Source organism: Phacochoerus africanus, chromosome 1, assembly GCF_016906955.1.
Source record: "Phacochoerus africanus isolate WHEZ1 chromosome 1, ROS_Pafr_v1, whole genome shotgun sequence".
Taxonomy (NCBI): domain Eukaryota; kingdom Metazoa; phylum Chordata; class Mammalia; order Artiodactyla; family Suidae; genus Phacochoerus; species Phacochoerus africanus.
Window position 1 is genome coordinate 219,226,443 of NC_062544.1, and position 17,806 is coordinate 219,244,248.

Here is a 17,806-nt window from a genome sequence, read left to right on the forward strand (position 1 = left end):
CTACTCTGTCAACAGACATTTAGGTTGTTTCCATGTCTTGGCTATTTTTGAATTACAGTTTTCTCTGGAAAGATGCCCAGGAGTGGGATTGCTGGATCATACAGTGGTTCTATCTTTAATTTTTTCAGGAATCTCCATATACTGCTTTTCATAATGGTTGTAACAATTTACATTTCCGCCAACAGATAATGGCCATTCTGACTGGTGTAAAGTGATACCTCATCATAGTTTTGATTTGTATTTCTAATAATTAGAGACGCTGAGCATCTTTTCATATTTTTTGGCCATCTGTATGTATTCTTTAGAGAAATGTTTATTTAGATCTTCTGCACATTTTTTGATTGGGTTGTTTTTTTGATATTGACCTAAATGAGCAGTTCGTATATTTTGGAGATTAATCCCTTGACAGTTACTTCATTGACAAATATTTTCTCCCATTCTGTGGGTTGTCTTTTAATTTTGTTTCCTTTGCTGTGCTAAAAATTTTTAAGTTTAATTAGGTCCCATTTGTTTATTTTTGCTTTTATTTTCATTACTCTAGGGAGTGAATCTAAGATACTGCCGTGGTTTATGTCAGAGTATTCTGCCTATGTTCTTTTCTAAGAGTTTTATAGTATCCAGTCCTATCTTTAGGTCTTTGATCCACTTTGATAACCCAAGGCAATCTACAGAGTCAATGTAATCCCTATCAAATTTCCAATGCATCCTTCATGGAACTAGAACAAAATTTTTAAAATTTATATGGAAACACAAAAGACCCAAAGTAGCCAAAGTAATATTGAAAAAGAAAAATGCAACTGGAGGAATCAGGCTCCTTGACCTTAGACTATAGTACAAAGCTACAATAATTAAAATTACATGGTACTGACATAAAAACAGAAATAAAGATCAGTGGAACAGAATAGAAAGCCCAGAAATAAACCCACACATCTATGGTCAACTAATCTACAACAAAAGAGACAATGCAAGAATATACAATGGAGAAAACTGAAAGTCTCTTCAATAAGTGGTGCCAGGAAAAATGGATAGCTACATGAAAAAGAATGAAATTAGAACACTCTCTAACACCATACACAAAAATAAACTCAAAATGGAGTAAGAACATTGTGAATAGCATTGAGAACTTTCTCTAGATACTCATGTTGCAACAGAACAAAGGGTGGGGGGGGGGAATGTAATTGTAATGTATACATGTAAGGATAACCTGACCCCCTTGATGTACAGTGGGAAAATAAAAAAATTATAAAAAAAAAGAACATTCTCATACATGATTTACTGTCAAAGAACCAAAATTACAAAAATGTTTAGAATTTATAATGAAAGTGCTACTCATTTACTGGATGCAGTTAAAGTAATACCCAGGAAGTTATTTATACTCTTAAATGCATGCAAAAGATAAATTCAATATACATGAAATAAGTATCCAGTTATAAAAACCATAGAACAAACTCAAAGCAAGTCAAAGAAGGAAATAATTTTTTAAAGAGCATATTAATGAAAGAGTAAACAAAGGAAAAAGAAAATAATAAAAATTAGGAGTTCCCTTCATGGCTCAGCAGTTAACAAACCTGACTAGGATCCATAAGGATGCAGATTCGATCCCTGGCCTTGCTCAGTGGGTTAAGGATCCGGCATTGCCATGAGCTATCGTGGAGGTTGCAGATGAAAATCCAATCCTGCACTGCTGTGGCATAAGCTGGCAGCTGTGGCTCCAATTTGACCCTTGACCTAGGAACTTCCATATGCCATGGGTGCCCCCCACGAAAGAAAGAAAGAAAGAAAGAAAGAAAGAAAGATTAAAATAATAGCTAATATGTGAATACTTCCTAGTGCCAGGAATTGCCTTAGGTACTTTATATGTATTTATTGAATTTAATCCTCTCAATAACCCTAACTATTAACTCTATTTTACAAATGTGAGGAAACATACACAAAAAGAATTAGAGGCTAAATAACTCTCCCTAGGCCACACAGCTGATAAGCAATGGAGCTGGGATTTGAACACAAGCAGTCTGACTCCCCAGTTGCCACTCTTAGTCACCAATATATATTTCACCAAGACCAAAAGTTGGTTCATTGAGGACTAATAAAATACATAAGATTTTAGAAATATTGGTCAATAAAAAGAGAGAAAGGGCACAAATAATCAGTGTTAGGAATAAAAACGGGCCATAACCACAAATGTTATAAAGATCTACATGGACAAATTTTGTCAGTAATTTCAAAGTGTGAATTAAACATAATTTTCAAGATAAATATGAATTACCAAAACTGAGTAAAAAAGAAACAGAAAACCTGAACAAGCCTAGTTATTAAAGAAATTCAGAAAAATCTACCTTATACAAACACTTTCAAGGAATAGAAAAGCATATAAATCCTCTAGAGTACACTCAGACATGTGCACAGATAAATAGGAAAAGGAAGAGACTATTAGAAAGGAAACTTCTGAAATTTATTTATTTATTTATTTTTGCCTTTTTTTTAGGGCTGCACCTGTGGCATATGCAAATTCCCTAGCTAGGGGTTGAATCTGAGCTATAGCTGCCAGCCTTAGCCACATCTAAGCAATGCCAGATCTTTAACCCACTGAGCAAAGCCAGGGATTGAACTCACATCTTCATGGATACTGGTCAGGCTCATTATCACTGAGCCAGAAGAGGAACTTCCTGAAAAAATTTTAAAAGCCTAAAACCAAAGCAGTAAAATGTTAAATCTAAGTTGTAGGTATATAACCTATTAAATTATTCTCTGAATTTTCTATATGTTTCAAATACTTTTTAATAAAAAATTTAAAGGTTAATTGAAATAATAATGTATGGAAAGACTTGGCACATGGCAGTTACGTACAAAAATATAACATAAAAATATACAGTACGGGCAGAAATTAACTGTATTAGGGTAGTGAGATTATGAGCAGTTTTATATTAACATTGTTCTTTATATAATAGTCTCAATAAATAATCATTACCAGAAAAAATAACATTTATTTTAAAAATTCAAATAACAATTTGCACCATAGAAAGTGAAAGATTCCTATAACCCAAACTCCCAAAGATAATGCTTACATTTTAGTATAAATCTCCCAAGTTCTTCTATGCATATACACATTTTGTATTCAAAAATGATTCCCACACACAATATGTAAAACCTAACTTTATTGCTTAACAATCTATCTGGATATCCTTCTTTGTTACTAAAATGTGGTCTACCTCCCTTCTTTATGGGTACTTAGGATTTTTCCTTTTTTTCTTTAGAATAAAAAAACACCACATTGAACATTCTTATGTGGCTGATAAAGACATATCTATGTAGTTATCTATCTGTACAAGTTTTGCAATAAGACACACTTCTAGAATTTCTAGGTAATGAATAAGGACATTTGTATTTTAATAGTTATTAGTAAGTAAGGATGATGATAATGAAAGCAAAACCTAACAAGATACTTTCTGTGTGCTAAACACTAATCTAAGTGTTTTTCAGAAAAAAATTCCTCTACAAGGAGTTCCCATCATGGCGCAGTGGTTTACGAATCCGACTAGGAACCCTGAGGTTGCGGGTTTGATCCCTGCCCTTGCTCAGTGGGTTAAGGATCCGGCACTGCCGTGAGCTGTGGTATAGGTTGCAGACGCAGCTCGGATCCTGCGTTGCTGTGGCTCTGGCATAGGCTGGTGGCTACAGCTTCGATTAGACCCCTAGCCTGGGAACCTCCATATGCCACAAGTGCAGCCCCAAAAATGGCAAAAGACAGAAAAAAGAAAAAAAGAAAAAATTCCTCTACAGAAAAATAAGCTCATTTATACTTCTCTAAAAATGTATGAAGGGAGTTCCCACTGTGGCTCAGCAGGTTACAAACCCACTAGTATCCATGAGGATGCCAGTATGATCCCTGGCCTCACCCAGCAGGTTAAGGATCTGGCGTTGCCATGAGCTATGGTGTAGGCTACAGATGTGGTTTGTATCCCATATTACTGTGGCTACAGCACAGGCCAGCAGTTACAGCTCCAATTCAACCCTTAGCCTGGGAACTTCCAAAGTATGAATATATTTGTTTCCCTTTATATCCTCACCAGTACCAGAAGTTGACTAATATTTTAGCTAATCCCAAGCAGATAAATGAAAAAAAAAATCTCTTTCCTTATCAAAATACTCATGATATTGTTCACAGAAATAGAAAAAATTACCCTAGAATTAATACAGAAACAAACCCCAGATGGTCAAAGCAATCCTGAGAAAGAAAAATGTAGCTGAAGGTATCACACTCTCTAACTTGAGACTATGCTACAAAGCTACCGTCATCAAAACAGTATGGTATCAGCATCCTCAAAAGGCACAAAGATCAATGGAACAGGATAGAGAGCCCTAACATAAGCCCACACACCTATGGTCAGTTAATATACAACAAAAGGGACAAGAATATACAACAGAAAAGACAGGCTCTTCAATAACTGGTCCTGGGAAAACTGACAGCTATATGTAAAAGAATGTCATTAGAACATTTCCTCACATTGTATACAAAAGTATATTCAAAATGGATTAAAGACCTATATGTAAGACCTGAAACCATAAAACTCCTATAAGAGAACATAGGATACTCTTTGACATAAACTGGAGCAATATTTTTTTGGATCTGTCTGCTAAGACACATGATACAAAAGCAAAAATAAATAGAACCTAATTAAACTTAAAAGCTTTTGCACAGCAAAGGAAACTATCAACAAAATGAAAAGACAATCTATTTACAGGAGAAAATATTTGCAAATGATATGAACAATAAGGGGTTAATATCTAAAATATACAAACTGGAGTTCCCACCGTGGCTCAGCAGAAATGAATCTGACTGGCATCTATGAAGACACAGGTTCAATCCCTGGCCTGCGCAGTGGGTTAAGGATCTGATGTTGCTGGGAGCTGTGGTGTAGGTCACAGACATGGCTTGGATCCCGCTTTGCTGTGGCAGTAGCATAGGCTGGAAGTTACAGCTCCGATTCGACCCCTAGCCTGGGAACATCCATGTGCCACAGATGTGGCCCTAAAAAGACATTTTAAAAAATAAAAATAAAATATACAAACGGCTCATTCAATATTAAAACAACTCCCAAACAATCTGATTAAAAAATGAGCAGAAGACCTGAATAGATTTTTCCAAAGAAGATATACAGATGGCCAACAGGTGCATGAAAAAATGCTCAACATTGCTAATCATCAGAGAAATGCAAGTCAATGTCACCATGAAATATCATCTCACACCTGTCAAAATGGCTATCATCAAAAAGTCAACAAATAGCCAATGTTGGCAAGGATGTGGAGAAAAGGGAATCCTAATACACAGTTGGTGGGAATGTAAATTGGTACAGCCACTATGGAAAACAGTATGGAGTTTCCTTAAAAAACTAAAAATAAAATTACCATATTATCAGTGATCCCATTCCTGGGTATATATCCAAAGAAAACAAAAACACTAATTTGAAAAGGTATATGTATGCCAATACTCATAGCAGTATTATTTATAATTACCAAGATATGGAAGCAGCCTAAGCATCCATCAACATTTGAATGGATAGAAATGGATAAAGAAGATGTGGTATGTGTGACTTTGTGTATACATATATTTAATTGTGTAAATTTAATTCAATATATACACACATATATATACATATATGTGTGTATATATATATGAACACATACATATACATATTTTCTTGAGCCTACTATTGCCAATGCCAACTACTACAGTTGAATCACTTTTTCAAGTGATCAACATTTGAATGGCATAAAATATTACTTAAGGCATAAAAAATGAAATTTTTCATTTGCAACAATGTGGATGAACCTAAAGGGTATTATGCTTAGTCAAAGAAGCCAGACATAGAAAGACAAATACTGTATGTTATCTCTTACATGCAGAATCTAAAAAGTAAAATGAATGAATGAATATAACAAAACAGAAACAGACTCATATAGAGAACAAACTAGTGCTTAACAGTGGGGAGAGGAGATGAGGGAGGGTAAGACAGGGTACGAGATTAAGACATACAAACTAGTATTTGTATAAAATAAATAAACAAAAAACATACAGTGCACTGCAGAAAGAAATATAGCCAATATTTTTAACTAACTTTAAATGTTGTTGTTCTAAATTCACATGGACTTGAAAAACCTGTATATGTCGAACTGTGCAAAGTTATATACATGCCTATTTAGGTTAAGTTTCTTTCTTTTTTTTTTTTTTTTTGCCATTTCTTGGGCTTCTCCTACAGCACACGGATGTTCCCAGGCTAGGAGTAGAATCAGAGCTGTAGCCACCAGCCTACACCAGAGCCATAGCAACGCAGGATCTGAGCCGTGTCTGCAACCTACACCACAGCTCAAGGCAACGCAGGACCCTTATCCCACTGAGCAAGGCCAGGGATCGAACCCGCAACCTCATGGTTCCTAGTCGGATTCATTAACCACTTAGCCACGACAGGAACTCCCTAGGTCAAGTTTCTTAATGGTTTTGCAAATCTTCGTAATCTGAATCTCCTAAATCTATTAATTAGTGAGAGGGGTATACTAAAAATCTCCCACTGTGAAGTGAATTTGTCCATTTTTCGTTGAAATTATGTTAAATTTTTGACTTAATCATTTCTAGGCATACCTTTGTAAAACCCCTTCAGAGTGTCAGGCATTGTAGAAATGAAACTATTAACTGATTAGAAAATATACCTTTTAATCTTAAAATCTGTATTTTGAAGGCATTAGTGAGTCTAATAATGTTTCATATATTTATTGGCCATTGTATATCTTATGCTGTGAGAAAGACATAAGTCCAGATAGGAATTTTGTAGGTGATAAAAATGGCATTTCCTATCAGAAGAAATATTGGCTTATTCAATAAGTAGATACTGATATATACTCTATCAATACTATATTTGTTGATTCTCTACCAATACCTATTTTATGACATTGTTGGAAAGGAAGGAAATTTAGATTCTTATTTCTTACTAAAATTCCAGATAGCTCAAACATGTAAATACAGAAATTAAACCACAGAAACACTAGTCAACTGCCAAACATCTAGTCATAAACTTGAAAAAGTGATTCAACTGTAGTAGTTGGCATTGGCAATAGTAGGCTCAAGAAAATATTTAAGGAGTTCCCGTCGTGGCTTGGTGGTTAACAAATCTGATTAGGAACCATGAGGTTGTGGGTTTGATTCCTGGTCTTGCTCAGTGGGTTAAGGATCCAGTGTTGTGGTGAGTTGTGGCATAGGTCACAGATGCGGCTCAGATCCCATGTTGCCGTGGCTCTGGCCCTAGGCCAGTGGTTACAGCTCTGAGTGGACCCCTAGCCTGGGAACCTCCATATGCCACAGGTGCAGACCTAGGAAAGACAAAAAGACAAAAAAGAAAAGAAAAGAAAAGATTTAAAAGTAGATAGTCTAAGGAACATGTTATACTAACATCTCAGGGTAAATTTTTATACAAAGTTAGATCTTACGCTTGGATCATATTAACTTGTCCTCTACAATGCAATGCTTCAATACAATGAAGGTTTTTGTTTGTTTGTTTTTTGCTTTTTAGAGCCGCACCTGTAGCATATGGAAGTTCCCAGGCTAGGGGGCAAATTGGAGCAGCAGCTACTGGCCTACACCACAGACAGAGTAACAAGGGATTCAAGCAGCATCTGCAGCCTAGATTGCAACTTGCAGCAATGCCAGATGCTTAACCCACTGAGCGAGGCCAAGGGATCAAACCTGCATCCTCATGGATACTAGTCAGCTTCTTAACCCACTGAGCCACAATGGGAACTCCAATACAACGTTTTTATTAAGGTCTCTGTTAAAAAGCTGCCATATATAGGAACTCATTTTTGTATTGTAAAATTATTGTTGAAGACATTATGTAGTTTACAATGAATTTTTTTTTCAGAATTCAGTAGCAGAGAAGAGTCTGATTCTTTGGAACCTGTTTCTTAGATAATACAAAATATGCTATTTTGTCTTCATTTTTGTATTAGTGGATAATAAATTCAGATACAAATTTAATGTTTTAATAACTAGCAAATTTGCTTCCTCTTCCTCTTTAATGTCTTGATTTTTCCGATCCAGTATTTTATTGTTTACATATATAAAATGATATCATGATTCAAAGCCATTTTGAAGCAGAGATGATATAATAATAAAATTCAAGATCCACTGTAGCAACAAGGGTTCTGAATTTATATTTTCCTTATTGTTTATAAAGGAAACACTAATATATTAGGGAATTAATACTATATTGGGCCTAGAAGTGGGCAAGTGGAAATGAAGAGATCTCTGCAAGTTATGAAGGAGAAGTACAGAAGCAAATAAACTTAGGTGACCAGGGTCTTACCCCTACCACAATCATTATAACACTAACACCCAAACTGAAGCTAGAAAAAGAATGGTGACTGAAGTCTTCTTACATTTTTTTTTTTTCCTTTTAAGGCCATACCCACAGCATATGGAGGTTCCCAGGTAGGGGTCCAACCAGAGCTACAGCTGCCGACCTACTCCACACCCACAGCAACAGCCACCCAGGATCTGAGCCACATCTGCAACCTACACCAAAGCTCACGGCAAAGCAGGATCCCTAACCCATTGAGCGGAGCCTGGGATGGAACCTGCAACCTCATGGTTCCCAGTCAGATTCATTTCTGCTGCGCCATGACGGGAACTCCATCTCCTTACTTTCAAAAGGACTGTACCTCCTTAGAAATACCATCCCGCTGAAAAGTGAGCAGCAATTCAGAAGAATTTGCCCACTGCTTTGCTTATTACATCACTTCACTATTGGTTTAGTGATATCTTAGACATCTCCAGTCTGGCTACACATTTAAAAAAAAAACCTTCATCGGGAAGATGCTGTAAAGAACTGAATTTGAATCACCATAACTGTCAAAAAAAAAAGAAAGAAAGAAAACTCCAGTTCCACATATCTAAACAGTTACTTTTTCCCCTGAATAATACGACAAATAAATTTTGTTATATAGCTACAGGCTTATGTCACATAATACCCTAAATCACAAATGACACTCTTTCCCCAAAAAAACTCATGACAAAAATCATGCTTGCAGTAGAATTTTATAGTTAGTTCCCTTGTCAATTAAAATGAAAATTGCACTTAACATTTCTTAATGATTTCTTGTAAAGAGACATTATATATGCATAGATTTTACCTCTTTCAATATCATCCATGGGAGATGCTGGGGACATCTTGTCTTCAGGTGGAGAATGTTTTACAAGATTGGGAGTCTTAGCTAAATTTCGCATTTGTTGCTGCTGTTGCTCTATACGAAACTGAATTTTACTGCTTCCTTCAACTCTGCAATTAAGAATATCAAAAAGTCAAACAAGGGAGTTCCCGCTGTAGTGCAGTGGATTAAGAATCCCACTGCAGTGGCTTGGGTTGCTACAGAGGTGTGGGTTTGATCCCTGGCCAGGCACAGTGGGTTAAAAGATCCAATGTTGCTATAGTTGTGGCTTGGATTCCATCCTTGGCCCAGGAATTTTCATATGCTGCGGGGCTGTGGGTGTGGCCTTAAAAAAAAAAAAAAAAAAAAGGCAAAACAGGTATGATGATAGCAATATAATAATTTCAACTTACAAAGTTACTAAAATTGCCCACCTCTTTTCTTCCTAGACATCTTTAGAATAATATTCAAGGATTAAAACATTAATTCATTATTAACCAAATATTTACTGAGCCCTGCTATATGCATGGCATATACACAGGTATTCTGAGGGACATAATCGTGAATAAAAATAAAATCATTGCTCAAAACTGAAGAGACAAGACAAACACAAATGACTAAAACAAGATGAAATTATATATTAAGTGTATAACAGGTATAACATATTCCCTAAACTCTGAAACTTTCATTTGTTAGAATTAAATCACTTCCACATTTTTCATTCATAACATTGAGATATGTTACTAAAGGAGATTCATATACTTCAGTACTTTTAAGAAAAGAGTATATAACACAATTATGCTTGACTCTGCCTCTCCCATTTCCAGTCACCAAATCCTGTGAGTTTCCCTTCACAAAATATTTAAAATTTCACTTTTTATTCCTACTCTCAAAAAATCATGGTTTGTGCAATTTTTTCTGCTTCCCATATTGCTTTATTTAAACCTGTTTGTGGGTTTACATTTCAAACAAGAATGTAAATATGTCCATCTCTGGTTTAAAAAACTTTAATATGTAACCACTGCTAACAAGACAGTGTCCTAATTTCACAGTTAATATTAAAGGCATCAGCCTCAACCTGCCTTTATAACCTTACCTTCTAGTCTACCATCAACCTTTTTTCCCATTCTCTAATACTTAATCACAGGCACAGAAGCAAATCTCTGCTCTGTTTCAAATATGTCTTATTCATAGGCACAAAATAAGTCAAATATACTCATGCCTTAAAACCTTGTTTATATCCTGTTTTCTTTGATCAATTAAATCAGTATTTTCCAAAGTTTCCAACAAACAAAAATCACCTGGGAGGAGGGGATAGTTTTTAAAAAAGCTTCCCAGACTCCTTCCCTGATCTGTAGTTGGATTTGGGAACTCATACGTTTAATAAGCATGCAAAAGTAATTCTTATCATCAAATATGTTTGGGGGAAAAGGTCCTAAATTTTAACCTCCTCTCAAGGTACCTCAATAAGGGCTCCCTGAATGCTTCAATCAACCTCCCTTATTTTAATTCCTAGAATAATTTTTTCTATTTGTATAGCTTTTAAAGCACATCTCTTATTTTATATGTTAATTAATGTGCTGCCTATTTCCAAAAAAAATTTAGATGACTATATTCTCTTAATGGCTTTTTAATGGAATTACCTGTTAATACAATTAAAATGTAGAAGTCTTGAGGTTAGTATTTGTATAGGAAACTCTCCTTTTTCTAGTGCCTCACATATTCTAGATGCTTGATAAATCTTTACTACTGATAATAAAACTATTTTGGAGAGTGTATAAGGGCTCCTTTCAGTCTAGTTCTATGAAAGTATCTACAATAGAATAAAAGATATCTACATATAAGAAAACATCAGAAAAAACAAGCATTTATATATGATAGGGAGAAATGGTAAAAGCTTTTGGCTAAAAATCTTCATCAAATTTAAACTTCGAAAAAGATCAAAACATTTTTGTACCACACAGAAATAACCCTTATACAATAGTGTGACTTAATCCATAACTTTTTTACTGACATTTTCTTAGCAATTTATGTGTTGATACAAAAAAATGTATTTCATTTAACCACATACCTTGTTTTTTTTACAGTGATGTTGTTGCTGAGTTTTTCTAGTCGACATTCCCCAGTATCATGGTTAATAATCAAAATGCATTCTTTTAAGTAAGGTTTCTTTGAACCTTTGAAAACAGTTACTGGTGTAGTTGAACCCTGTTTAAAAAGTTAATTATTATTACTTGAAATTTATCATAGGAATTCAGTTGAGAGGGCCTTTGAGATCTTTCTCAATCTATACTTTACTTCAATCATCCAACTACCTACATTTACCATGCTGGCAATAAGGAGTATAGTAAAAAAAAAAAAAAAAAAAGACAGATGAAGAAAGGCTGAGATCTCAAAACTGCTGTCACTGAGGAAAGAGAGTAGAGGAAGTACTAAGCCTGGGCCAATAAATTTGTGGATTTGGCCTATTACAGGCACTAGGGAGTCAGCTCTAATTCAAGATGGGTTAGACGACCAAGAGTGTCATCTAGAGTGGCACAGTAGCCCTTCAGACATATGGAGCTCTCACAAGTCCAGGGTTTGAGGACTAAAGCTGTTAAACAACCACTAGAGATTCAGTCATTGCATAATAGGAAGTATAGTTGGAAGTTTCTTGTAGGCTATTTCATTCGGGCCCACAAAAGTGTCCCAATGGGATTGAGTCAGCACTAAAAGTATGCCAAACTTAGAAAGCACTGATGACAAAATGTAACAGTCAAGAAAATCTTTTCCTTTCAAAATTCAACATTTTGAAATGTTATAGCAGTCAACCATAGAGAAATGTTTGTAAAAAAATAAGAGAGATTTGTAAATCCCTGATATTAACCCCCTTAACAGTCTTCATTTTTATTAGTTTCTTCTATTTGATACTACCAAACAAAACCTAGAGGAATGAGAATTAGAAAAATCTACCCTATCAAAGAACCACAAGAACTTTACAGTACTCTTAAAACTATAATAAAAGTTCTATTTTATGGAATGCCTCCAAGCTTCTAGGCATTTTTACAAAGATGATGAAAGCAAGTTAATAAATAGGAGACTCCAACAACATGGATGGAAATAGAGACTCTCATTCTAAGTGAAGTAAGTCAGAAAAAGAAAGACAAATACCATATGATATCACTTACATCTGTAATCTAATACATGGCACAAATAAACCTTTCCACAGGAAAAAAAAATCATGGACGTGGAGAACGGACTTGTGGTTGCCAAGCAGGAGCGGGAGAGAATGGGATGGACTGGGAATTTGGGGTTAACAGATACAAATTATTGCCTTTGGAATGGATAAGCAATGAGATCCTGCTGTAGAGCACTGGGAACTATATCTAGTCACTTATGATGGAGCATGACAATGTGAGAAAAAGAATGTATATATGTATGTATGACTGGGTCACCTTGTTGTATAGTAGAAAATTGACAGAACACTGTAAACCAGGTATAATGGGAAAAAAACACATTAAATAAAATAAATAAATAGGAGAATCTAAATTCCTCATACTAATAATCATTACATTTCCACAAAATATCTTCAAAATTAAGAACTCTGAAGAAATGTAAACTTCCTACTTATTTGAAGAAGTTCTTTACTATTCACAATAGCCAAGATATGGAAACAATCTAAATGTCCATCAACAGATGAATGGATTAAGAAGATACGGTACATAAACACAATGGAATACTTACTCAGCCATTAAAAAGAACAAAATAATGCCATTTGCAGCAACATGGATGCAACTAGATATTATCATACTAAGTGAAGTAAGTCGGAAAGAGAAAGACAAATACTATATGATATCACCTATATGTGGAATCTAAACTATGGTACATATGAACCTATCTAAAGAACAGAAAGAGACACAGATATAGAGAACACACATAGTTGCCAAGGGGGAGTGGCGGGAATGGGATGATTTGGGAGTTTGGAGTTAGTAGATACAAACTACTACATGTAGAATGGATAAGAAATGTGGTCCTTCTGTATAGCACAGGGAACTATATCCAATCACTTGTGATAGAACATGATAGAAGATAATATGAGAAAAAGAATGTATATATGTATAACTGGGCCACTTTGCTATATAGCAGAAATTGACAGAACACTGTAAATCAATTATAATAACTTTCTTTAAAAGAAGTTCTTTAATGAAGGGGGAAAGTCCACAAAATTTATTTGGGAATATGATATAATCTCTATTCTTATTTACAATTGTTCAATTGCCCAGCACCTCCCCCCCCACAAATTGCTCTTAACAGGTGGTAATTTTAACAATTCTCTTTCATTCCAGCTGTCTGAAAAGAGTCACAAAATTCAAATCCTTTTGCAATACACATTAGGCCCTTCTTTGTCTGTTTCCTAAATACCTTTCCATCTCCCAGTATGTCCCCACATGCTCCCCATCTTACCTAGTCATAGCAGCTGTATGTAGTTCTTCTAATGTAACAGACTGTTTTGTTGCTTTGTCGTAGTCCATGTCTTTTACTTTTCTTTGCCAAAGAGGTCCTTCCCTCCTTTCTTCAACTCATCTTTAAGACAGCATATGCTAATGTCTCCTCTCTCCCCAGGCTGAGTTACCTCTCTTTTGTACTCCCATAATACTCTGTGTATACTTTTACCATAGTCCTTACATTACTAAATTTAATCAATTTAGTAACCAATTATCTTTGGTCTTCCTCATTCAATGGTAATATTTTTTTTAGGACATCGACCACATCTAGTCTACCTCTGTATTTCTAATAGCTACCTAGCAAAGGATTTACCATACAGAACATATATGCATATACAGTCTGTCTGTCCATCTATCACTCCTTCTCATGCATACATATACACACAAAAAATATTGAAGCATATTCATTTTGGACATATCTCTGGTGGGCTAAGGTGGGGAGGGAACTACCTTTTGTCAAATTACTTCTTTGCTATTTCGGAAATGTACCATTTGAAGCCTTGAAAATTTCCTCCTACAGTTGTCATTCCTTTAAGAAATATTTTCTTTTCTTCTTCCTCTTTTTTTTTTTTTGTCTTTTTATGCACACAGAGCATATGGAGGTTCCCAGGCTAGGGGTCGAATTGGAGCTGAAGCCTCTGGCCATAGGAATGGCCACAGGAACACCAGATCTGAGCCACATCTGTGACTTACACCACAGCTCATGGCAACCCACTGAGTGAGGCTGAGGATCAAACCTGTGTCCTCATGGATACTAGTCAGATTTGTTTCCACTGAACCCCGATGGGAACTCCTTTAAGAAGTATTTTCAACTGAGACCATAACTGAACACATAGTGGATGGTAATTCTTGATTAAAGCAGGATTATGTGTGAATGAATAAAGTTTACTAGTAAATGTAAGAATCTCCATTGCTGGGAGTAGAAAAGCAGAACAAGGGATGAGGATGGGAGGAATGCAATTTGAGAAAACAATATTCTACATGGCAAAGAAGAACTCAACAAAAGGTCTGCAAACCAGTCATCACTGATCAATAATCCTATAATCTGAGACCAGGATAAGAGATGGTGCCTGTTGAAAAGCCTACTTGAGGCTTTTCAATTAACTTTTAAATTTAAGTGGAAGACTTAGGTTTTTCTTTAATGAAACTCATAAACAAAAAAGCCTCATATTACTTAGTACATTATTAGGATACTTAATTTCTAAACTATTTTAGAGACACCAGAATCTGAACACTTTTTCATAACAGGGTAATTGATACAAAGGCTTACTTATCTATGATGTCCCATACTGAATTGATTTTTCATTTCCTTCACTTTCTAAAGGAACAAGGGGAAAATATACAATAAAATGCCCCCACAAGTTTAATTAACCTTAGGGAAAACTTCAGAGATAGCAACTGATATAGTCTGACCTAAAAGCAGGGTCTCAATATACAGTGCTGACTGCTTAAAAAATATGAAAAAGATGGAAGACTAGATAGAGGACAAACTGTGGTGGAGGTCACAGATGTGGCTTGGCTGTGGTGTAGGCCAGCAGCTTCCTTGCTACACCTCTAACCTTGACAAGCCATATCATAAATGCATACAAGAGACTGTAGATAAGCTAATATAAAATCATTCCTATTACAAAAATTAAGCAAAGGAAAAAAAATCTCAAAAAAGTCCACTGCTTTCTATGTTAAAGTAAGAAAGTTACAGTCCTGGTTTTAAGAACAGATCAAGTTGGTATGAAAGAAGAAAAAGAAACAAGTTGAATGTTAAGAAATTTCTAACTCAAGGACTGAGAAAACTAGAGGATACAACAAGAACTTGTATATTTATGTAAATAGTATAAGATAGTATTACTTTGATACATCTGAAAATGTTTTAAGTGGACAAAATTTTCATTAAGGCCTCTGATCTAGTCTCCTTCTTTTCCAACCCATTCCCCAAATTATTGCTAAAATCACTCCCAAAGCACAAATTTAATCATATTAGCACTCTAATTAAAAACCTCTGATGGTTCTCTAAATACCTATGGGATATTTGTTTAGACCTCCATTTGTTTCAAATCATATAATTCTTGAAACTTATAAATTTTAAGATTTTAAGTATTTTAAGGTTGTTTTACCTAAGGCAGTTTAAAGTAAGATTTTTTTTTTTGGAGTTCCCATTGTGGCACAGCAGAAACGAATCCAACTAGGAACCATGAGGTTGAGGGTTCGATTCCTGACCTTGCTTAGTGGGTTAAGGATCCGGCGTTGCCGTGAGCTGTGGTGGAGGTCACAGATGTGGCCTGGCTGTGGTGTAGGCCGGCAGCTGTAGTTCCAATTAGACCCCTAGCCTGGGAACCTCCATATGTCACGGGTGTGGCCCTAAAAAGCAAAAAATAAATAAATAAAATTTAAAAAATAAAATAATATTTTTTTGCTTTGCTGTGTTTATTAATTACTTTGACTATCACTACATGAATTGTGCAATTATTTTCCTTTAGATTTGGTGGCAAACCTGGAAAAAAGATCTTTTTAGATTAAATACATATAAATACTCACTTCTATATTTGGCAGAGTAATTGTCACCTGTTCACCTTTGCCAACCTCAAGCTCTCCTTCACAAGAAGTGTCAATAGAAGCAGGTTTGAAGTCATCTAAAAATAGATACAGATACAGATTTTTATAAGACGGAAAAATACTTGAATACCTGTATATCAAAAATATGAGCATGTTTTAGAGTGATAAATCATTTTTCAATAGCCAGTAATTAAAGTCATTTAGAAAAGTTCTAATATTTCAAATAAACAAAATGCAATCCAATTTATTTCTACATGTATAATTCTGAGGAAAAAAGAACTAGCTATACTCTACCACAGTATTCCTCAGGTCATGATCTCTCGGGATCCTATTTAGATCAAGATCAACTAGACTAAGATGTTCCACTGCTAAAAAAGAAATAGTGTCAGTATCTTCACAATTTGCTAAAAAAGCAGAATCAATGGAAAATTTTCAGTCTTTTTCTTTCCTAAATTTTTCTTAAACCACCTTGGGCTCCTACTACCACTTGTCCCAGCAGCATACAAAATGAATGAACACACAGTAAACACATATTCATGGGGAAACTTTAAAGAAAGCTTACTTAGTTTAACAACTTGGGTTTTTCATGGATATGTACACAACTAAAAGATGTGTAAATTTAACCAAATCTGCCACTCCAGGAGATATTAAAATGAGTTTTCATTTTGAAGTAAATTATAATTCAAATGATGTCATTATTAGGGTGCTGAGATATTTCACATGCTGAACAAGTTTAAGAACTTATTAAAGTCATTTAATAATAATTAACATCAATATACATCAACCACTGATAATAATTCTGATATAGAATTCCTTCACTGTTGCCAGGATATCTTTTGTTTTGGTTTTGGTTTTTTTTTGGAGAAACTGGTGGAGTTCCTATTGTGGACCAGTGGGTTACAAACCCAACTAGAATCCAAGAGGATGTGGGTTCAATCCCTGGCCTCACTCAGTGGGTTAAGAATCTGGCATTGCGGTGAGCTGTGGTGTAGGTCACAGACACAGCTTGGATCCTGAGTTGCTGTGGCATAGGCCTGGAGCTCCAGCTCCAATTGACTCCTAGCCTGGGAACTTCCATGCCATGGATTCAGCCCTAAAAAAAGGGGAAAGACTGGTAATCCAGATTATTGTACAAAAGATCTTGATGTGTAGGTATTCACAACTAATTCATGTTAAAACAAGTGTGGATCAAAGCATCTCTATAGTAAAAAATCAGCTGATAGACTGTAAATCTATAACCTCTGTTTTAGCGTTTAAAAATTGATTCTTTTTCATTACTTTCGATATTCCCAGCAGCTCTTTGAATTGAATATTCTCACCTATATTTTACCAATGGTAAAATCCTCAAAGGTGATGACGCCAGTAAAAGATATTAGGAACTCAAGCCACTTAGTCTGACCTTTCCATATTATATAGCCTCTTTGCCTTAGATCCATGGCTCTGAACTTTTGTGTATGCATGTCTGTGTGTGTGTGTGTGTGTGTGTGTGTGTTGGGGACGGGAGGCAGGGGAGTGGAGCGTGTTAGGAGATGAGGGATAGCCAAAAGTCACTAGGGAATCTTATGAAAATTATAGCC

At 35.3% G+C, this 17,806-nt stretch overlaps 1 protein-coding gene across 3 annotated transcripts in view; it reads right to left on the minus strand.

Annotated features, from left to right (window-relative positions):
- EAF2 (ELL associated factor 2) overlaps positions 1 to 17,806 on the minus strand; it is a 47,528-nt gene that overhangs the window by 22,205 nt on the left and 7,517 nt on the right. For all 3 annotated transcript variants that reach the window (XM_047791174.1, XM_047791192.1, XM_047791183.1), the window contains exons 2-4: positions 16,212 to 16,306; positions 11,267 to 11,403; positions 9,181 to 9,326 (exon numbers count right to left, since the gene is read on the minus strand). In XM_047791174.1, coding sequence (XP_047647130.1) covers positions 9,181 to 9,326; positions 11,267 to 11,403; positions 16,212 to 16,306 — 378 coding nt within the window. The remainder of the gene's footprint in view (positions 1 to 9,180; positions 9,327 to 11,266; positions 11,404 to 16,211; positions 16,307 to 17,806) is intronic.